At 35.2% G+C, this 23,525-nt stretch overlaps 1 protein-coding gene across 5 annotated transcripts in view; it reads left to right on the top strand.

The window, feature by feature from the left end:
• Positions 1–23,525, top strand: part of ROBO2 (roundabout guidance receptor 2) — a 602,415-nt gene that overhangs the window by 485,251 nt on the left and 93,639 nt on the right. For all 5 annotated transcript variants that reach the window (XM_015128844.3, XM_077994326.1, XM_077994327.1 and 2 more), the window contains exons 7-9: positions 11,257–11,381; positions 15,670–15,841; positions 22,729–22,934. In XM_015128844.3, the coding sequence (XP_014984330.1) occupies positions 11,257–11,381; positions 15,670–15,841; positions 22,729–22,934 (503 nt within the window). The remainder of the gene's footprint in view (positions 1–11,256; positions 11,382–15,669; positions 15,842–22,728; positions 22,935–23,525) is intronic.

Raw genomic sequence — 23,525 nt, 5'->3', positions numbered from 1 at the left:
GCTGCCTCTAGGTCTAGCATCACACGTGTGGTGGGGGCACACAAATGTTGGTGCAGTTAATTGATACACGCAAATGCATACATAGGTAATATTTGCCTAGAAAATGTTTATGCAAGCAGCTTTAAATAGTGCTATAAAAAGATTAAGCAACATTAATGGTAACAGGCCAATCACATATTCCCCATTCTGCTGGTAGGAGATAAAATACAACAAAAAGAAGGCACTAATGAGCTAGGATGGTGACTTACTAAGCGTGTAATTAATGTTATTAAGAAACATTGCAGTTGCATATTAAAATTCCGTTAACTAAGCATCCCTTCAGCATCAGTACATTTGTTCCTTGGTTTCAAGTTTTTCTTTTTTTTTTTCTGATTGGCATCTTCATGCAATCTTTTTCTAAAAAATGAGATAATGGGATGTGATCAGCCCTCGTGGTTTAGCTGGAGTGCTGACATGACAGTTCTGGCAAGTTGACAGGTTAAGTGAGTGAAAATGGATGTCTTGTCTCACCATTTACTTGAAGAGCCATTTTAAGCTATAGTTTCTCTCTCTTTACTCCCACACTTACAACCCCTTCTATCCCAGATGTAAGAAGTCAAGTTTTCCCAATTTAGGAATTTAAGATCTTGAAAGAAGTTTTTCACCACTTTAGTCTTCTGCTGGTCAAAAATGAGATCATTTCTTTACAAACAATGAGTTAATTTCTCTAATAATGAATTAGTTTTTCAGTTAATAGCACTTTTTATTGCCTATAATGTGTATACACCTATGTATATTTAAAAGTTCTGTGAAACTTGCATGGTGAATCTCATAATGATTTCCATAGTTACATGACTTCCTATACCTACCTATAATTAAGGAAATCTATTTTCATAATCTGAAATATAATAAAGTTTAAAATTACCTGCACATGTGCCCACCTTATTTACAGTGTGAGTAAACTATTACTGTTGATTGCAATGTAGAAATATTTAATATGATTCTAGGATTAGAATGAACTTGCTAAACCCAGTAAAGACCATTTAGATGAAAAAATACATGGTTCCACTCCCACAATCCCTCAGTTTAATTTCTGTCTGGTAAACTTGAACGATGAGCGAGTTCACGGTCGAATTATATTCTTTGCCCGAGGCCTTCAAATACCTAAGCTGACTAAAGGAGCACACCCATCTAGATTGCCTCAGGCACAAAGAAGCCAGGTGAGGGGAATGGTGCCTTGGGGCACTATGAGAAACTTCTGTCTCTAACATACTGCCTGTGTTTTCCCCTCGGGAGAAACACTCTCCCACCCTCCCTTCCTTTCCAACTTAATCTAAAGGAACAAATCAAATTTGTTTCTTTCTCTCTTTCCCCCCCTCTTTTCTTCTTTTCTCACTCCTTCTTTTCTTCTCCCACTCTCCCTCCATCTCTTTCCTCTTTTTCTTCCTCTCTCTCTTTCTATGGTTTTTCCATCTGTAGAAGGCCAACTGAGTCAAGTTACTATTTTGCTTAGTATGTATGTATTACAACCTTCATTGTATTGTAACATGTCACAACACAATTGTAACACGTGTTGTAACATGCTTGATTATTTCCATGAATGTCTCTTCTGGTAGGAGGTGACTTCCAGAGGACAGAGATCTTGGTACCCTCTGACACAAAATAAAACCACTAATGTTATTTTAAAAATAATTGAATAGTATTATGAATTGAATTGCCATGTAACATCTGAATTCATTTTTGTAGAAATTTATTACTGTGGTAGGTTCCAGCAATGTTTTGCCTTCAAAAACAAAAATATAAGTGTTAAGGCACTGACCCAAGTATAAAATGGCTATGTGCTTGTAGCTGTTCATTATAACACTGTTTTTATGTGCCTGCTTATGAGATCTAAAAATGTAAGACATCTTGAACTGAGTTAACTCTTTTCAGAAGCATTCTTTCCATTCTAGAATGATTATTTCATTATTTCAAAATCAATATTTCATTTTGATATTTACATTGTGCCATTTCAGGCAGGAGCACATTATATGTGACTCTAAATGAAAGAAAATGGTTTGAACCACTTTCACAAAACATATACATATTTTGGGGGTGTATGTATATTACACTTACCAAAATAAATTCAGTGTTATTGGCCCTCCTTGGAATTGTTTTTACAGTTGCAACACATGGCAATTCAGAAGGCCACTTATGTTATTTTGTAGTCATACTATGTAATTATTGGCTGACTTCACTGCCTTTTCAAGTAATCAGATTTTGAATAATTGAGGGTTTTTGTGGGGGAGGAGGTTCTGATATTATATGAACCCTCCAAAATGAATCTCACAATCAACAAATTCCAAGACTGTTTCCAAACTGTAAAGAGTAATAGCTGCATAATGGTAACATGTTTTACTCATACAAGGAATGAATGTAATTTGTATGTATATGTGAGACCTCTCCTGGGTGTCGAGTAGAATATAAAGTCTAAATTGATGAAGAATCTAAGGATATGATTCATGGTACTCATTCTATTCTCTTTATTTATTTTTTCGTATTTATGAGAGCAGTAAATCATTTAGTGCTTTTCCTTTTCATTTTGACATTGAAGAAGCACATATACATATATATGATTATTGTTGAAAGAAAAGGTATTGCATTAGTCTGTTCTCATGATGCTAATAAGGACATACCCAAGACTGGGTAATGTATAAGGAAAAGAGGTTTAATCGACTCATAGCTCTACATGGCTGGGGAGGCCTCATCATCATGGTGCAAGAGCAAGGCACGTCTTAAATGGCGGCAGCAAGAGAGTCCTTTGTGGGGGAACTCCCCTTTATAAAACCATCAGATCTGCTGAGACTTACTCAGTATCACAAGAACTGCAGGGTAAAGACCCAGTTCAAGGATTCAATTACCTCCCACGGGGTCCCTCCCATGACATGTGGGAATTGTGGGAGGTACAATTCAAGATGAGATTTGGGTGTGGACACAACCAAACCATATCAGGTATAGACATTGGTATTTTACTGTGGAATAAGGATTTTTATTATTAGCTACAAGTAAGTAGCTGGTGGCAAAGAATGTGTATCACTCATCTAAAGGATTTATTGCCATGGACCCAATAAAAAACAAAACAAGATAGTTAATTAGAAAGGTAGGTAATTTAGCAATTTGATCCTTTGCTTTTTTTTTTTTTTTTTTGAGACGGAGTCTTGCTCTGCGGCCCAGGCTGGAGTGAGCGGCGCCATCTTGGCTCCCTGCAAGCTCCACCCCCCGGGTTCCCGCCATTCTCCTGCCTCAGCCTCCCGAGGAGCTGGGACCACAGGCGCCGCCACCGCGCCCGGCTAGTTTTTTGTATTTTTAGTAGAGACGGGGTTTCACCGTGTTCGCCAGGATGGTCTCCATCTCCTGACCTGGTGATCCGCCCGCCTCGGCCTCCCACAGTGCTGGGATTACAGACGTGAGCCACCGCGCCCGACCATTTACATTTCTTGGAAATAGTGACAAATGAGTAAAGTGTGATTAGTCTTTATAAAAGTGATTATTTTCAATCCTATATTTCTAATTTATATTTTCTATTATAAATACATTGCTTCCTCTGAGATGAATTATGTGTTAATACGCTTCAAATCAAACATTTCCATGGCAGTGTGTGTGCATTTCCAATATTACTAACAGAAAATCTTTGGAAATCAAATGAAATATTACAGAGTAAAAATTAAATAAAGTTAAATAAGTTGAAGAAACAATCATGTATAAATTAGAACCCAACCTGAGTTGAGTAAACATTTATCTCTTATTACTGGTCTATACTGCATTGCAAAGAAACGATTTCTCACTATCTGTTTCTTGTTGGTGGAGGCAAGCCTATGAACTAATTTTTGCAGAAACTTTTTTTTTTTCTTCTTCTTTTTAGAGACGGAGACTTGCTCTGTCGCCCAGGCTGGAGCGCAGTGGCGCAATAGTCTCAGCTCACTGCAAGCTGCACCTCCCAGCAGTTCTCCTGCCTCAGCCTCCTGAGTAGTTGGGATTACAGGCGCACCCTGCCATGCCCAGCTAATTTCTTTTGTATTTTAGTAGAGACGGGGTTTCACCGTGTTGCCCAGGCTGGTCTCAAACTCCTGAGCTCAGGCAGTCCACCCGCCTCGGCCTCCCAGAGTGCTAGGATTACAGGCGTGAGCCACCGCGCGCGGCCTTTTGCAGGAGCTTTTAAAACCCAGTGTTACACAATGCCTTTATTTGTCTGTAGTGCTTTTGTTAGTCTGGAATGTTGACTACTCATTTATAGTCCTGGGTCGTAAATTTCCAACGTGGTGTAGCTGCACTCTCTACAAAAGGGCATATCAGAATCGGTTAGATTTGTATTCAGGTAACATATTTGAAACAACATATATCAGAATCGATTAGTTTTTGTTTCAAATCACCTATATATTTTTTTCAAACACCATATTTACTACTGCAATAGTAAGTCACTGTCACTGGTGGGTATGTGTCTAGGTATAATGCAATAGGTATGATAATATAGGTATATTATTCCTTAGGTATAATGAAATGGAAAAAATATTGAGTATTTGCTTTAGATCAAGGATTCTATTCTTTTTAAAATGTACTATTCCCAGGCATTCAGTTAGTGTTCACTGTTTTGGGCTTTTCTAGGTGAAATAAGTACGCCATTTATATGCTAAATAGTAGACCGCACCCCATACCAGTAAAAACTTCAAACTGGACTGAGGAAGTCTGACACAGAGGCTAGGGAGAAATAGAGAAACAAGGCAATGCAAGCAAGAACAAGTACCTTAAATTGGAAAGAACACAAGACAAGCACAAGGTCAGAGATTGTTCAGGTTAATCATTGTTGACAATGAGGACCAAAGGATAAATGACATCAGGGTGGGTTAACCACAAGACCAAGCAAATGCCAGTGATTGAAAGGAGAGACTGCTGTGCTGAAATGCTGGAGCTAGTTTGAGGACAAATGAGTGTCAGGATTGGAAAATCTTAGATCAGCTGATGGAAGCCAAAATGCTACACTGAGGAGAATAATTTGCAAGCATTGCTATGATAAGAATTGTAGGTTTTCACTGTGATGAAATGAAAAGCACGATAGGTTTATGAATAAAGAGTGACTTGAAGAAAGTGTACTTAAGAACGGTTATACTTCTAGGTAGTATAGAAAGAGAAAGACAATGGGTTTTATGCTACCCTAATGATAAAAACAATTATTCAGGGAAAACATAATGTTATTATTTTTCAAATCTTTATAGCGTATTGGAAATTATGGCATTAAAATTCTATCATTCTTCTTGGTGTTAGATATGACACATTTTTAGTTAATCAGATCTTGGTTCAAAGGGAACCAAATTAATCTGGCATCTCAGTGTTTAAGAGTTCCTCCTGTGGCATTGGAATAAACCAGAAATCAAACCTGTCCTCCAATCTAATTTAACTTTCAGAAAGCTGTGTTTCTTGCATGTTCTCACTTATAAGTGGAAGCTGAACAATGTGAACACATAGGCACAGGGAGGGGAACAATACACACTGGGGCCAGTCGGGGACAGTGGGGGCACACGGCGGGAGGGAGAGCATCCAGAAGAATAGCGAATGCATGCTGTGGTGAACACCTAGGTGAGGGGTTGATAGGTGCAGCAGTTCATCGTGGCACACATCTACCTATGTAACAAACCTGCACATCCTGCACACACACAGCGGAACTTCAAAATTATAAAATAAAATAATAAAGCTGCGTTACTTATGCCCTTCATAAGATTCAGTTTACTAGTTTTACTTCATTATGATAGTAGTTGAAACATAAGGCTTTTCAAATATTAATTGAGATAATGCCTGTGGAAGGGTTAACACAAACTCTGGCACATAATAAGCACTCAATTAATGTTAATTATTGCCATTCTATTAAATGGGTTGTGACTAAGTGAAATTTTAACTCAAGCAAATGATGGAAGAGAATGCTTCTTAAATATGCTTATAGAATATGTTAGTATTTAACAAGCAAATATATGAAATAGCAAAAACAATTCTACTTGAGTTTGTCAAAAAATTCAAAATGGCTATTATAGAATTAAAAGTTTATTCATCAGGCATAAAATTATATCCAAAGAAAAAGAGTGGCTGAGCATGCCTGTATTCACCCTGTGCCACATATGAATGGACCTAGCTGTTGCGTGACTCTCTCCGTGCTAATGCCTGCCACAGGAAGTCGTATTTTCCTGTTGAAACCACTCTGAACATGATGTGATTAACCTTGAGTCCCCCATCCCCTCATCTCAAAGCCCACCTCATGCCCAGCCTGTGCTTGCTACTCATGTTCAGCTATCTGATTTCCATATCACCCACTCGCACTCACTGGCAGGCATTAACATAACAGAACTGTAGTGTGACTTTGATTGAGGCCAGCTTGGGCTGAATGCAGTATCAAAGCATAATTTAGCAGAAATCAAATCTAATTTACTGTGCATTGTATATAAATTCTCAAAACACAGTTTCAAGTGAACTGTCCCAGACCTCTAATCTTAATTGACCTTTTTATATTTGGGTCTACTTCTCTGGAAATCACACAACATACTTTTCTTACAGAGCTATTGTTTTGTAACTTGCAAGTGTTGATTAAACACTAAATTGTGCCATTCTGTTGGCTTCATCTCATTTCTAGTTATAGCTGAAGCAATAAGGTATAATCACTTGACAGATTAAGCAAGTAGGATATTACATCGTAGTTACAAAAGATTTTTCCAATGCTTTCAGGTTTTAGACATAATATAAATACATATTTTATAGTCTTCTCTCTTAGAGACATATAGGAGAATTGCCATTTTTATAACAGGCATATTCTTCTGGAGTTTATAACTCAATCTCTTTAATTCACATTGGGTTTAAACGTGTGTTTGGAATTGTCATCTTGAGGACCTAGTAGTGTTTTTTTTTTCTTTTTTTATACTTAATGGGAGTCATTATAGAAAATCTATTTTATGTATAGCACACTTAGTGCTATTGTGCTGTGTTGATAAAATGCCACCTCTGTCTACTCCCTCCCATTGGTGCCATCAGCCAAATACTGTGTTTCCAGACCATTCTCACTGCCACCTGGCAGAGACGCTGAAACTGTGCAGGGTTATTAGAAGAATTGTTGATGCAGTTTTTCATTTAAAACCTCAAAAATAAATTCCTTCAGCTGATATCCCTTCACAGAAGATTGCAATATAGATCTTGGGCAGGCAGAGAGTCTACAAAAGTGAAAGTAATTGATGCCATTTGTTTCTTTGGTCCACCTTCAGGTGATAATAGGAAAGGATGTGTATTTTCACAGACTTGAATACTCTTCAAAGTTTTTGCTTTGATAAATGTTTCCATATTTTCCATTTTTTTAAATTAAACAATGATTAGATGATTTTAGTTCCAGCAAGATCAATGTGGCATAAGTTCTGGTGACAATAGTCTATTGGATGCATTTGAAATACAACACATTACAACTTGGAGTAAATGTACAATATAAATAAACATCACATGAAAATATATTTTGTAGGATAAATAACAGATGCTGACAGTTTTCTGTTAGTGGTCTTTAAAATAATCCAGTATTGGGTAAAAGTTCCAGAAATTATAATTTCCTGGCCTTTTTAGATTATACTATCAGTGGCAAATATTATGTCATGATTTTGCAGAATTTCTTTGTCCTTTAAAAGCCCTGATGAAATGGTATCTTCGGTGCTACTATAAATAAAAATTCTCAACTGGATTTTCTGCCCCAACTTGTGAAGATTTCCCAGCTCTTTGTCTTTGCTCTTTCTCTAATCCTCATCTACATTGCTTCTAAAGCACCCTTTCCAAAATATAAATCTGATTGTATCTTTCTTACAAAAATGTCTTTGAACAGATCTTTATGGTTTTCAGGACGAAATGTCACACCCGTTTAGCAGGAATCATCTGGTCCTATCTATATCACCTCTGTGACCTAGATTTCTTTTATTCTCAGAATCCTTTACAAGCTCCTAAAAATCCAGTTCAGTGGGTCTCTGCCTTATATGCTGCTTCTCTTTGTCCCAAGTGACCTTACCACTCTTCACCTAGTCAACTCTTACTTGTCCTCCAAAGTACAGCTCTAATGTGGCCATGCCCTAGCACTTTTTCTCTTTTTTTTTTCTCACAACATGGCCTGATTGGTTCTGTTCCACTCTCTCTCCCCTGGTGCCCTCTGCATTTTTTTCTGTTTTCACTGAAAAAATTACATTTTGCCGTTTTTGTGTATTTGTTTATGTATTTACTTGTAAGTCTCTGCCACAGGGCAAGAACAATTTTATTTGGCTTCCCATCTCCTGTAGCAACCAGAATGTATCATCATTTTTAGTCAGTCAATATATTTTGTGTGACTAAATGGATGAATTATGTCTTTTCAGAAAAGTGGATGCATAGATGTGGTCATTTGTCAGTCCTTATTTTGAGGACTATATTTTAGCAGCTGTGTTAAAATTGTAGTATCTAGATGCCAAAAGAATTTTGCAAAATCACTCATCCACAAAAAAATTTTTCAAAAGTTTGAAAATTAAATTCATGGAAGTCTGTACTTCTAAAGGACACCTGGTAATTTTACTGATAGAGATTGGTAATTTCACTGGATAGATGAAGAATAATATACTTGAAACTATAAAACACATAAATATATGTTTATATTTCATTGATTTCATTTGATGATTTCAATCATGTTTATTCTCAGTTAATAAATTTAAAAAATTTATAAAGAAGGACTGTATAGAGTATCCAAGACGCTAAGGTTTTACTAACAACTTTTGTGAGATAATTTAAATTCTTTCTGGCCCAAAGCAGTACAAATTAACTAATAAGCTAAATAGGTGATTTTTACTCAAGTCTTTTAAATGACTGATTTTGACTCAACTGAGTTTTGAATTTTTAATAATTTTAGATACATGCTAAATTATTCAGCACTTCTCACTTAGCAAATGTCCATGTTGACACTCTTATTTTTCTTTATAGAATTACAAAGAGATACTCAACTTTTTCATAACAAATATAATTTTTCTACAATATTGCAGATGACAGAAACAAACCTTAAATGTTTTTTTGGTACAAATACCTGGTGGTTTCACATTTCTACTGAAAAAAATGGTCACTGCAGTGTTTTAAGAGTTTTCTGTAAGGTAATTTTGTAACATTGATTTAAACTATCATTTCTATTAGAAAACATGGAAAAAAAATCAATGTATCTGCTGATTCAGGAGAATTGCGTAGAAATAACAAGAAGATTGTAAGAAGCAACTAATCTCCTGAAAATACAAGGCAACACATACCATGCTCTGTTCAAACAGATTCATAAATCTGGGTTTTCCATACTGCTAGAATGAGTCTTCTGTTATCTATAGTTATAGAAGAAAATTTCTCTTAGTAGATTTATCCCATCTGTCCCTGGGGTATGTGTTAGATGTGTTGAACTAGGAGGCAGTATAATAGAACACCAAAAAATAAGTCAATACAAATCCCAGTGAATTGTTTGGAAAAATGCTGCTGCTTTTTCCACGCTAGCGTTCTTGTAAGGCTGAGGAATTGGTTTCACGTTTGGGGCTGCTCTACATTCACCCTCTTCTTGGACCTGCACTTCTTTTCTCCTGAAGCACTGAAATGATTTCAAGTGACAGTTTTTACCAGATGTCACTTATGGTTAGAGGGTTTTAAAGTACCACTAGGTTATAAAAATTAGAGTTGATTTTAAAGTGTTTTCTGTCTCCGTTTTCTAGCCTAAGCAGCTAGTTTAAGTGGAAATAGATTATTACAAAAGTCATGGAATAAGCACAGTGTTTTCTGTTCAACAAAAATGGGTTTTGGTAGGGAGATGCCCTTGTGAAAACTTCCAGTTATACTGTCTTTCCCTTTATTCTCTCAAGATCATTAGACCACCATTTAAATCTGAACTTTCTTAGGATTTTTACCCCCATCCCTTTCTTTTATTTTCTGTTGGAGTTACTTATGTCTTCGTCTCATTAGCTTCACCTGTACCATTTTAATAGCCTCCCAGTTAGACTCCTTGTTTTACGGACTAAGTGCCTTCCTCTCCAATCCATGCTACATTCATTAGAGGGTTAAAGCAGCCAAAAATTATCTTTTGCATCTGTCACTTTTCAGCTTAGAAAAAATCAGAATAAAATCCTCAGGTTGACTTCTTAAACCCTCCTTTGTAGCCAAAAGTGTTTACATAACTTGGACCCTCCATCCTGCCAAATTACACACTGTATCCTACGGTTGTTCTCGCTTCTTGTACTTTGCTCCATAATCTCCTTGTTTGGCATGTGTTCATTTTTCCGTTTACCTCAAAGCTACCATAATGCCCATTTTCTACACAGAGCTTTCTGTAGGTTTTACAACACCAAGGGATTTCTTTCTCCTAAGTTTTATTATATTTATTATATATACAATAACTTAAATTCTCCTCTGCTGTGCTCTGAGATCACCTCTATCATTGCACTTCCCACAGTCTTAGATAAGTGTTGATTTAATTTTGTTTTGGTTTTCATCATTGTCATTGTGTTTTTCCTTTCCATTAGACTATAAGCTCCTTGATGGCTTCAGGATAAAAGCTTCTCATCTCTGTATCTTGAGTGCCCAGTAGGGGAACATAGTAATTACTGGACTAATCTTTATCTATCTATATGAAATAAATTAGATTGAGTCAACCATTCAGTACATTTATTTATATTGCTTATTACCCTTGTATGTAATTCCCATCTCTTCAATTCTTCAATGTCTTTAATCTTTCAACTCTTGAATTCTAGATATAAGCACTTTAAGAATAGGGGTCATATTTTATACCTTCTGGTATCCCTGTGCCTTATATAATTCTTGCAGTTACTATAAAAACAGCCAGTGCTTGTCAATAAATTGACTTTAGAGGAAGGAGATGGTTGAGTAAGAGTGATTCTTTTTTTATCTTTATTTATTTAAAAAACAGAACCAGCTTGAGGATCCATATTTTTCCTTAAAAGTGTTAAAATCATTAAAAAAATCTAACTTTCTATGCAAGGATATATAGGCCAAAGGATTACAATGTACAACATTTAAAAATACGTCTGCTAAAAATTTTGCTTCTTTCCTCACATTTGATTGAATATAATGTCTTTCTTTTTTGTGTTTTGAGAAATGTGTAAAAGTAAATAATAGACTGTAGTCGCTCCCTGGCACTGAACAAGCAACATAGTACCGTATTTTCTCCCTGATGTATTTTTCTTTGTCGGTGGTTGATATTTACACACTTTCTTTTCTTTTCAATTATAGCTCCCCCACAGTTTGTGGTTCGGCCAAGAGATCAGATTGTGGCTCAAGGCCGGACGGTGACATTTCCCTGTGAAACGAAAGGAAACCCACAGCCAGCTGTTTTCTGGCAGAAAGAAGGCAGCCAGGTGAGCGTGAGGCTTCGCTGCGCTTCTGACATCTCGGAACTTCTGCTGTCTCTGCTGCTCCTGAAACCTGCCTTGCTTCTCTTGTTCTCAATGTTTGAATTCATTTTATTTCTGAAAAAGAGAGTGGTGAATGTAAAACTAAGTGGGAGTCAGATGTTCTAGTAATAGCATTCTTTATTTTCTAGTATTAATCTTTTCAAAATTCTGTCTCTTACACACAACAGCAATGAAGCAATATAACAAAATTATCGTTAAAAGTCACACCAAAACCTCTGTAGCGATTTAAAATCTGTTAAGGTGAAGCTAATTTTGTTTTCTTGTATTGAGTTACGTGGTATGATAGAGTCTCTGTGACATGGAAAACAGTCAGAAATATGTTTTTTAATTGACCCAGAATTTAATTTCAATCCTCTCTGTTAAATACACAGCATAAATGACTTTTCTTATCCTTAATTAAAGCATGCTTCCATTTAAGAGTAGGATAAATCTTTTCCTTCTGCGTTCCTCCTGGACTCATCCGTAGTGTGGTTAGACAGGAAATAATACGTAGTACCCTAGAAGGAACCCATACCTTGTCTTTGTTCTGCCCTGGTTTGTCCTCTGCAGGGCCCTCTCTGGGCAACATGGCCTCTCAGAGTCTCTATGAAAAGTCAACTGGATATACTAGTTTTCTCATTTAGAACTTGGTCCAAACTTGGACAACTGCTTAGCTTCTAGGTTCGTAGGCAATGAGTAAAATTTCCAGCTAAAACTAGATCAAAAATTGTGTTGTTTGCAAAATAATGTGTCCATGCATTCCCATGGGACCTGGAGATATTTTCATTCTAAACTTTCTAGAAACATGCACTACTAGGCATATTCTGAGGAAGAGACCTCCTGGTGGTCTTCCTCACCACATTCTGTTATTACTACACGTTCCAGAAGAATTTCCTTGGGAATAATGGAAATCATTATTAAACGTCTCTGGAAATATAAAACCTTGGCCAGAGATGGGAAATACAAGTTGCATTAGAGGACTCTGTTGATTAAACTTACATACATTTATCTGCAACATACATGTGTGCAAGGAAGCCTTTAGAAGTTCTGTTCAGCCGTTATCTCTAACTGTTGTGGGTTTCTATAAATTCCTGTGCCAGCTCATAGTGGGCAGTTCTAACAGCTCAGTCTGGATGGATGAATGGCATTTTATTCCTCACTCAGCTCTCCTTGTTGGAGTCATTCCTCTTGTGACTTGTGGAATATAAGTGTAGTGATGGGAATGTAAGGAAAGGTGATGGCCATTGCCGTATCCAACATCAGAACTGTTCCACGTCTTAACTCTCAAATCTTCTTTATAATTTAGTAATTATAAAATAGGTTTCCACACATAGAGTTCTTTGACTGTTTGCTTTAAAATTCAGATGTTAGTGTCTCAGACTCTAAAGTAAGTGTCAGGCAGCATGACAATTAAACATATATACACACACACATAGACACACACACATATACACACACACACCACACACATACACACATACCACACACATACACATACACACACACACACATATACACACATCACACACATACACATAGACACACATGCACACACATAGACACACAGAGACACATACATACACATAGACACACACCACACACATACACATACATACACACACACACACACACACAAAGGAGAAAATTCGAAATCCAGTTTGCTCCTTATAAATTGTACAACTTTTGTAGTGCTATTTAAATGTACTGAAACTCATTTTCTTAATGTAAAATACAAGGCTAATACATTTTACTTCACACAAAGTTTAAATGAATAAGTCGTTTTATATATAAAATTGCTTTACACATTATGAAGGTTAAGCAAAATGTTATGTCACTGATAATAAATATAATGATGTAAAGCAATTTGATCATTGCATACTTACACTTTAAACCCATGTATTGAGTGAAATCTCATTATAATGTGTCTTGTTATTATATAGCTAAGACTATATCATGTGTAAATCACATTCCCTAAAGTAGCGCCAAGTTGAATTACAAGGTAGTGCATAAAATGTGTATTGGCCTTGTAGCTTAATAAGCATAGGGTATTTAAATATGCTACATCTTTTTTAATGGTTTCAAAATAAATAACAATTAAATAGCACTTAAGTATTCCTTTTTCTGTATTTGACAAAGCGGCATATAATTCCAGAGATATCAATGTTAAAGATTACACAAAATCTTATGTCTTGTTTTCTTTCCCTCACCTATCTTTCTCCCATCAGAGAGACAGAGGTACAGATAGAGAGGGATGGGGTGGGAGAGCGAGAAGGAGAGAGAAAAAAAAAATACTGTGAATGAGAACAACAGAGAAGTGCTTCAGCAAATTATAAATTCTCAAATCATGAATTGGGATATTGGGAAAAAATAAATCGGTCTTACTGTTTTCAGTATCCAGTTTTTATAGTGATCTATGACCATCCATCAATAGAAACAGTTAAAAGCCTGAACTTAATGGTCCATATTTCTCAATATGTGCTGATAATGCCAATTAGCTCTAATAGGATACCCAGGCAATCTCCAAGGTGGGAAGAGCTGTGAAGTTCCTGGTTTTTGCTTGTAATCCATTTTCTTTTGCCTATGTCATGCAAGCAGAGAATAAAAATGATGGGTTAACCTTCATATAATGCCATTTTCCATGTCAACGAATCATTTAGAAGGTGGACTGATGGTACATTGTAGAAGAAGAGATCCCATAGAGAATAAAGCCCATCTCATATATTAGTGCTATGTAAATTAGTATTCTAATGGCTAATTGTAGGGAAGTGTGCACTTTGAGTTATTGTATCATTTTCAAGTGACTTCAGAATTTAGACTCTCTCTTTCAGTTTGTTTATTTTGGTAATACATTTGGAATCTACAGTAGAATCAGCTGATTCTCAAATCGTGTTTCTATGCGTGAAAATGTCTAGCCTTATATAGTAGCACACATTTTATAAGAGGTCAACAGCATATTGAAATTACATTCTTGATATGCTAGCAAACATCACTCCTTTTAGAAGGAGTTTAATAACATGGTAATGTTTATGTAAAGTGGGCTTATAGTGTCACACTTGAATCTAATAAAGTGGACATCCATCATGTTGCAATAAAGAGAAGAGCTTCTAATTAAAATAGGACATCGTTTGCAGGATTAAAGTCATTTAGCATAATTGAAAAGTGTTAATACCCTATTTTATCCTCTTCCATTGGTATTACTTCAAGGGTAAAAACATTTTAAGGTGAAAACGTGTCCTGTGCCTTTAATTGAATGTTATTACCTCTTGATTGCAACGTATTGAAACTGTTTAATTACAAACCTGGAAAATTAATTACTATATGGAGAAACAGATCCCAGAGGGTTATAATGTCCTTTTTTGTAAGTAAATACAACATAAAAATTGATATCTTCTTATTTATAATCCAACTTGGAAACAAGCCCCAATGTAATTTATTATACTCAAATGTTTTTCTTAATTGAACAACAGTAAAGCAACATAGTTCATCCAAATTAATGTTACTCCTCTCATAGATGAACTTTTACAATTTGTAATGAAGCTATATGTATATATGAGATATAGAATAATTTTGTTTTAAAAAGAAAGTAATATGAAATTGTTTAAGGTAATACACTTTTAGAAACATTCTACATTTTCTTTTTATCTTCAGTAATTTGCTTAATCTTGCTTAAACTGTAGTATTTGTTTATAGCCCCATTCAAAGGTGCAAAAACTGTATAGCAGAAGTACAGTCAGCTCTCTGTCATGCACTTTTGAACAACTTTGGGAGAAATTCAGTTGAGTGCATCAAGGATTCAGAATGATCGACAGCAGTCATACTTTGCATTCTTCAGAGCTGTGCACTTCGTACCACCCATCCCCAGTCCATGTTATCGGCCAGATCTTCAGGAGGCCTTAGCAATTGAGTCAGATAAGAATTGTTTTGCCCATTTTCCAGATAAAGAAACAAGTTTCAAAGATATTAACTAACTAGCAGAATATCAGGATGAGATAAAGATCCCATTCTTTAAAAACACAGATGACTTTTCTTTCAACGAGAAAATATTGACTTCTTAGAGGATGTTATTTCACCATGATTTGGAAAAACTTGATCAGTGAAACGCACTGTGTGGCATTTAAACATTTCTGTACCATATAGTTTTTAATCTATGTATTTTCTTTTTCCCACTTTATTCCCTAATTGTCGTAGCTTTTATTCACATAATTTTTTAAGTGGAAAATGAATATTGATGAGACTGTGCTTGCTTCCACAGAACCTACTTTTCCCAAACCAACCCCAGCAGCCCAACAGTAGATGCTCAGTGTCACCAACTGGAGACCTCACAATCACCAACATTCAACGTTCCGACGCGGGTTACTACATCTGCCAGGCTTTAACTGTGGCAGGAAGCATTTTAGCAAAAGCTCAGCTGGAGGTTACTGATGGTGCGATATCTTTATTAGATTTGTCTTACGAAAACACGGATTTTTATTTCTAGACACACGTTAATCATGTGGAGTTTGCTGATTTGTAAAATCATTACTATGTGTGCTTATCTTTTAAGTTTGAATCCAGGTCACATTTTTTAGTAGTTTCTAATTCTCCCTGATTGAATACCGCTCATTTTCCCCAAAGAAGAACTTCAGAGATAATTTACTTAATTCTTTAAAATAGAATAGTGCATTATTTTAAATAAATCTTATCACACTCACTGCATATTGAAATGTAATCTGTATATTTTTGTTGAGTCTTAGGCTGACATGATTGGTTCTACTAGACATTAATGATTTTATTTCACTCTAGGAGGAGGTGATACCACCTTTAATATTATCAGAGATGAGTTTTTAGTTAGCTAATCACATTAGGACATGCCTATGATTTTAATTATGCATTCAGCAAGTTAACTACCTACCTTTCAAAGTGCTGAAGAATGCTAAAATTATTATTTTTATTTGCACATATGCACTTTGAATCTTAACTGAGGCACCTACATTCATAGTGAAAGTTGAAAAGGATGAAGGGCTCTGCATAATCTGATTTTTTCCCAGCAGCTTCTTTGGCACAATTGACAGCTAGCAAATTTGAGATATTTCATGGACCTCTGAGTGTGAATTTAATCCCTATTCTTTGATGTCTTAAATTGAAAATTCTTTCTTACTCTCCTTTATTTGTGAGGATTTTTAGTTTTGTTTTCTCCCCAATGCTGGCTTCTGAGATGTAAGTTTGGTCTGCGGCCTCTCTTGATCCTCTTCTTTCTCTGCTGGTGAAATTTGATGTGCTTTTATACAATTTAAATTTACATGTAGATTAAAAGGTCACTTAAAATTAATAGAAAGGCAGTATTTTTAAATATCTGTTCATGGTATGGCCTGATTCAGTGACATGTCAGGAATGGGAATAAATAGAACAGACAAACATTGGCTGCAGGGACATTGAGTCGTTAGTGGCTGCACCTGCTGATGCTGCAGAGATTTACTGCCATGGAACTGAAAGGAGAAGTCAGGTTCAAGGATAGCAGTGATGAGAAATTCTTCCTTAGATGGGCAAGCTCTTTGATTCTTTGTACCTCCATATTTTTTTAAAAGAATAAAGGATAATTATTAATGATTTTAAAAATCTTATGTTTTCACCTGTCAACAAAAATGTTCAGATACATACACTTGAAAAATAAGATATTCTGACCAAAGGCTACATTTTATTCTATATTCCTAAGAACACTCCAAACATAATGCTTAAGATACCAGCTATAATTTAGCTACTTATAATATTTTATAGAAGATTGACTGCCAAATGTTTCTAAATGAAGAAATTATTACGGAAAAGGCAAACCATATTTGTAGGAAGCAAAGGTGATGAACTAGAAGAGCCAGTTGATGTGACTGATATGGTTCATAAAACAGTGAATATTCAGAATTACGTCTGATACAATAAATGGAAAACCTTTGAGACCTTATACTAGCTCATGATATCTTACAAAACAGTAGTTTTTCTAGCTTTCCTTCTGTGGTCAAAAATAAGTGATGACCAATTTTAAATCTTCTGCCAACTGAGATTGCTCTAAACATTTTGTTACAACTGGCTTGAATATTAATTCCTATATTGATTTTTACTTGAGTAAGCAATTACAAAGTCAAGATCCTTTTGCAGAAACATTGATTGCAAGTTACAATGCTGTTGATTTTGACAGTAAAGAAATGAAACTATAAGAACTAAATATGTACACACATGTTATCAATGAATCTGTCTCTAAATATGAAATTGCCACATTGATGCCTTAAGCTTCTATTCATAGTTTTGATTTTTCATATAGGTTAATGATTTAATAATATCTGAGCCACTATTTTCATTTTGACCACACTTATTTTGATATATTTCAGGGAATTGTAGAGCCATTTGAAATTCCATGGTAGAATGAAAACGTATGTCATGTTCAGAAAAACAAGTGATTACAGGCATACCTTCCTTTATTGTACTTTGCAGATACCATGGTTTTTACAAATTGAAGGTTCATGGCAACCCTGGGTCAAGCAAGTCTATTGGTGGCATTTTACTAACATCACGTGCTCACTTTGGGTCTCTGTGTCACATTTTGGTAATTCTCACACTATTTCAAACAATTTCATTATTATTGCATCTGTTATGGTGGCCTGTGATCTGTGATCCTTGATACTACTATAATTTTTGGGGGTATCACAAAGTGCACCCATATAAGATGGCAAACTTTATTGATATATGTGTGTGCTCTGACTTCTTTACCCACTGGCCAGTCCCCTGTCGTTCTCTCTCTCTCCCTGAGCCTCCCTATTCCTTGAGACACAACAGTATTGGAATTAGGCCAGTCAGTATCTCTACAGTGGCCTCCAGGTGTTCAAGTGAAAAGTCGCATGTCTCGGACTTTAAATTAAAAGCTACAAAGGCTTAAGTTTAGTGAGGAAGACATGTCAAAAACTGAGATAGGGCAAAAGCTGGGCCTCTTGTGCTAAACAGTTAGCAAAGTTAGGCATACAAAGGAAAAGTTTTTGAAGGAAAGTAAAAGTGCTACTCCAGTGGACACAAAAACTGACAGGAAAGTCAAACAGCCTATTGCTGATATGAAGAAAGTTTGAGAGTCCGGATAGATCAGTGAGTCACAGCATTCCCTTAAGCCAAAGCCTAATCCAGAGCAAAGCCCTAACTATCTTCAGTTCCTTGAAGACTGAGAGAGGGGAAGAAGCTGTAGAAGAAAAATTTGAAGCTAGCAGGGGTTGGTTGATGAGATTTAAGGAAAAACACCAAGGTAAAGCATCAAGGGCTACTATAGAAGCTTCATCAAGTTATCCAGAAGTTCATTCATTAAAGTGGCTATACTAAACAGATTTTCAATGTAGACAAAGCAGCCATATATTGAAAGAAGACGTCATCTAGGACTTTCATAGCTGAAGAAAAGAAGTCAATGCCTGGCTTTAAATGACAGGCTAACTCTCTTGTAAGTAACTAATGCAGCTGGTGACTTTAGGTTGGAACTGATGCTCGTTTACTATTTCAAAAATTCTATGACCCTTAAAATTATTCCAAATCTACTCTGCCTGTGCTCTATAAATGGAAAAACAAAGCCTGAATGACAGCACACCTTTTTACAGCATGGTTTACTGAAATATTTTAAGTACAATGTTGAGATCTACTCTTCAGGAAAAAAAATATTCCTTTCAAAATACTATTTCTCATCCACGATGTACTTGTCACCCAAGAGCTCTGATAGAGATGTACAAAGAGATTAATGTTTTTATACCTGTTAACACAACATCTATTCATCAGCCCATGGATCAAGGAATAATTTCAACTTTCAAGTCTTATTTAAGAAATATATTTTCTAAGGCTGTAGCTGCCACAGACAGTAATTCAACTGAAGGATCTGGGCAGGGTTAATTAAAAACCTTCTGGAAAGGATTTACCATTATACTCTCCATTAAGAACATTTATGATTTACGGGAGGAGGCCAAAGCATCAACATTATCAGGAGTTTAGAAAGTTGGATAACTTTGAGGGGTTCAAGACTTCAGTGGAGGAAGTGACTGCACATGTGGTGGAAATAGCAAAAGATCTAGAATTAGAAGTGGAGCCTGAAGATGTGGCTAAATTGCTGCAGTCACATGATACACATTGAACAAATGAAGATCTGTTTCTTATGGGTGACGAAAGAATGTGATGACACTTTGAACAAATAAAGAACTGCTTCTTATGGGTGACCAAAGAAAGCAATGACTTGAGAGGGAATCTACTTCTGTTCAAGATTGTTGAAGTGACAACAAAGGACTCAAAGTTTCACATAAACTTCATTGATAAAGCATCATCAGAGTTTGAGAGGATTGTCTCCAATTTTGAAAGACATTTTACTGTAGATAAAATGCTGTAACACAGCATTGCATGCTACTGAAAAATATTTCATGAAAGGAGTAGTGAATCAATATGGTAAACTTTATTGTCTTATTTTAAGAAATTGGCACAGGTACCCCAGCCTTCGGCAACCACCACCTTGGTCAGTTAGCAACCATCAACACTGAAGCAAGATCCTCCATCACCAAAAAGATGACCACTCTAGGCTCAAATAATCATTAGCATTTTTTAGCAATAAAGTATTTTTAAGATACTAACTTTTTGTTAGACATAGTATTATTCTACACGTAATAGACTCCAGAATAATGTAAACATAACTTTTATATGCACTGGGAAACAAAATTTGTGTGGCCTTCGTTATTGCAATATTTGCTTTATTGTTGTGGTCTAGAACCAAACATACAATACCTCTGAGATATGCCTGTATTCCATTTATAGCAAATGTATCTGTTATCACAGTTAGACTCATTTTATGAAAATATTTATAATTCAAGCATTCATAAAAGATGAAATTGCTAATGATGCTGAATAGTGCTATGTTGAGCAAAAACTTTACCGATCGTAGATTAAGCTAATAAGTTTGAATATACTTGAGTTTCAATATATTTCTTTAAAAGACTTCTGCATTAATTCACTGGCATTGTTCTTTATTTCTTCTTTTCTTTTGCTCTATCTTTTTCTCTCCGCGAATTATGAAATTGTAATCAGCACTCCGTGAATAGAGCCAATAGAAACTAAAAAGACTGGGAGATAAGATGTATTTATATCTTGTACTGACAATAAGTGTCACATCCTGATCTTATGTGAATGGTTATTGAGTATTTATAATGCATAGTGAGAGAAAACCATGGAGTTGTTCACAGATCACTGGGATCCCTAAATGTTCATTTAACCCTTGACCTTAGTGTCATGGAAACCCGTGGTCATCTTTCACCCATAGCATCCTTGAAACTGAAAATTATGTCTGGCCAGGAGATTTTCAATTACTTTATCGATCAGATTCATTCAAAAAGTGATGAGCTACTCATTTGAGCAATAAAAAAAAGAAAGAAAAAAACTAATTAGATGACCTTTGGCTGCATCTGATGATTTCAGGGATATGACAATAAAAGCAGGTTGTAAGAAGTTACCTGAATTCTGCATAGGTACTTAATTTGAAAAAAAATCATTTAAAAATGAATTAGTATGCTTTACCCTGGTAATACAGACTCACTTTCTCACTGCATTAAAACATTACTAATAATGTTTTGTTCATTGGCTTTCTCTTTTTGACCCATAAAAATAAGTCCCATGAAACTTCTAGTTTGAATTTCTATTTGCCTAATTACGACAAGTGTGCCAGAATTATTATAATATTCTACTTCAGTATTTTCTTAAAATGTTTTATTTAGTATTAAAAGTAAGAATTTGATGGAAAAAAGCAGTGGAACAAATGATTCTAATTTTTGTTTGTGAACAATACACAATTTTTATTGTTTTTCTTAGGTTTTATCATTGATAAAGTAGGTTTAGGTTGACAAGAATCTGCAATGTCTTGATACGAAGGAGCACTGTATTATAAATTCTAGCCTCAATTAAATCTGGTTGGCTTTCTCATGATAGGTTCTGAACAGGCTGCTTAACTTTAATGTTTTGTTTTCCAAAACTATGAACTCTAGTAAATATGATGCAAGTAAATTGGAAAGACAGTAATTTTAAACTGGCATTTATAAAAGCTGGTGGGCAAAGGAAATTTGAGCATTAAGCAAAGTGTTTTCAATTGTATACATTGTAATACAAGTTGACTTTTTTGAGAAAAAACACTGTTTATCTTCACAGTTGCTTAGAAATACTTTTTCTTTTTTGTGGAAGTCTTTTTTTGTATATATGTTTTTATATACTGCATGTATTTTATATGTTACATATAACCATACACAATTTGGATAATTAACCAAAGCCTGTGCTGTCTATGCTGAAGTTTATAGAACTTTCTCTTTAGAAAGACTTCCTTGGACCTGGACATATCCTTTTGATTATACGGTGATCTTCTAATGAATTCTAAATGAAATCTTAACTCCAATCAGCTCTGTATTTTTCTTAACCATGTAAACAATACTGTACATTTTGATGTCCTTCTTAAATAATCATTAAATACTTCTAAAAGCACTGAAATGCTGCTACAAAACAGTATTTCATAAACAAAAAGCAATACTAAACTAAACATTTAGAAATTATGGAAAATTTACCCAAATGAACACGACAATTGATATATAAGTAAACACTGATTTTGCGCAAGCACTGTTTTTGTCATGTGATAAATATAATCTAGACTACTTTTCTTTGATCAGTTATAAGTACTAATTGAATCAAATCATCCAAATGATATGACCTTAATTTGGTGACCTAATGTCACAATTTTGGAAGTAAATTATTTATAATCTAATATTTTAACATCAACAGAAATATTTCAGCCTATATAAATACAGCACACAACTGGTGCCATGAGGGTAAAATTATTTATTATGAAAAATGCAAAAGTGAAAATTGACTGTACTCATATGAGACTTCACACACTTTCTTACATATGCATATGAGATAAAATGAACATTTCATAGGTGACTGACTACCATAAGCTATTCATATTTTAATTTTAATTTTAATATGACTAAGCCTTTTTATACAATTAGGTCTTTATAAAATGTCAGAATTTATCTCAATGCCATTTTAACTCTAGGTAATACAGAGGAAGCTATTGACAATAAATAGTCTGGCCTTAGTATAGCATATTTGTATGTATGTATAGATGATAGATATATGATAGATTTAGAATATACATCACTAAGAATATGCATATTACTTCGAATAAGTTGTAAGTAATATATATTGTGTTGGGGCTTAAACCTTACTTTCAATGTCAATATATCAAGCCTACTGGACTGTACTGGTGTTAAAATACCCTGAAAAGAGCCTTATTCTTTAGTTTTGACAGATAGACCCCCACCTATAATTCTACAAGGCCCAGCCAACCAAACACTGGCAGTGGATGGCACAGCATTACTGAAATGTAAAGCCACTGGCGATCCTCTTCCTGTAATTAGCTGGTTAAAGGAGGGATTTACTTTTCTGAGTAGAGATCCAAGAGCAACAATTCAAGAGCAAGGCACACTGCAGATTAAGAATTTGCGGGTAAGTAATATTGGACTTGTCCTTGAATTATCATCTACACATACGTACTGCTCTACGGAAAAATTGTGTAGTGAACTTAAAATCTTACATCCTAGTATAATTGCTGTACATTTAAAGACAGCTAATGTTATTACTCATTTTTAAAACCATGGATTGAAATCAGAGGAAAGGTCACAGTTTCTGTGTGACTCACACACTCATAACACAATCTCGAAACTTTTATTCCTGCATCCCATTCCGTATGTATACAGCCAATAAATCTAGAGATCTTAAACACATAACATTATTACGAGTAGTAGGATATTGGAAATGACAAAAAATGACAAACACTTCTGATTTACTTTCATTAGCAAAAGAAATTGTAAGGAAATGTAGATAAAGTGCCTTGGCCAAAGAATTCAGTACAAGAAAAACAAAGAGATGAGACCGAGTACATAAAAGGCAAGTTTGCCTCGTTAGTGGAGAACCTTAGATTTTGGGTGTCATTTCCATTTAAACCCATGGAAAGCACCAGGCATTGGTGGTTTTTCACTGACGTTTACCTGATTAAAAAATGAGCATTTCTGGCAACTTCACAAGTCAGTCCTGCTG

Source organism: Macaca mulatta, chromosome 2 (genome assembly GCF_049350105.2).
Source record: "Macaca mulatta isolate MMU2019108-1 chromosome 2, T2T-MMU8v2.0, whole genome shotgun sequence".
Taxonomy (NCBI): Eukaryota; Metazoa; Chordata; class Mammalia; order Primates; family Cercopithecidae; genus Macaca; species Macaca mulatta.
This window is presented reverse-complemented; position numbering and strand designations above follow the sequence as displayed.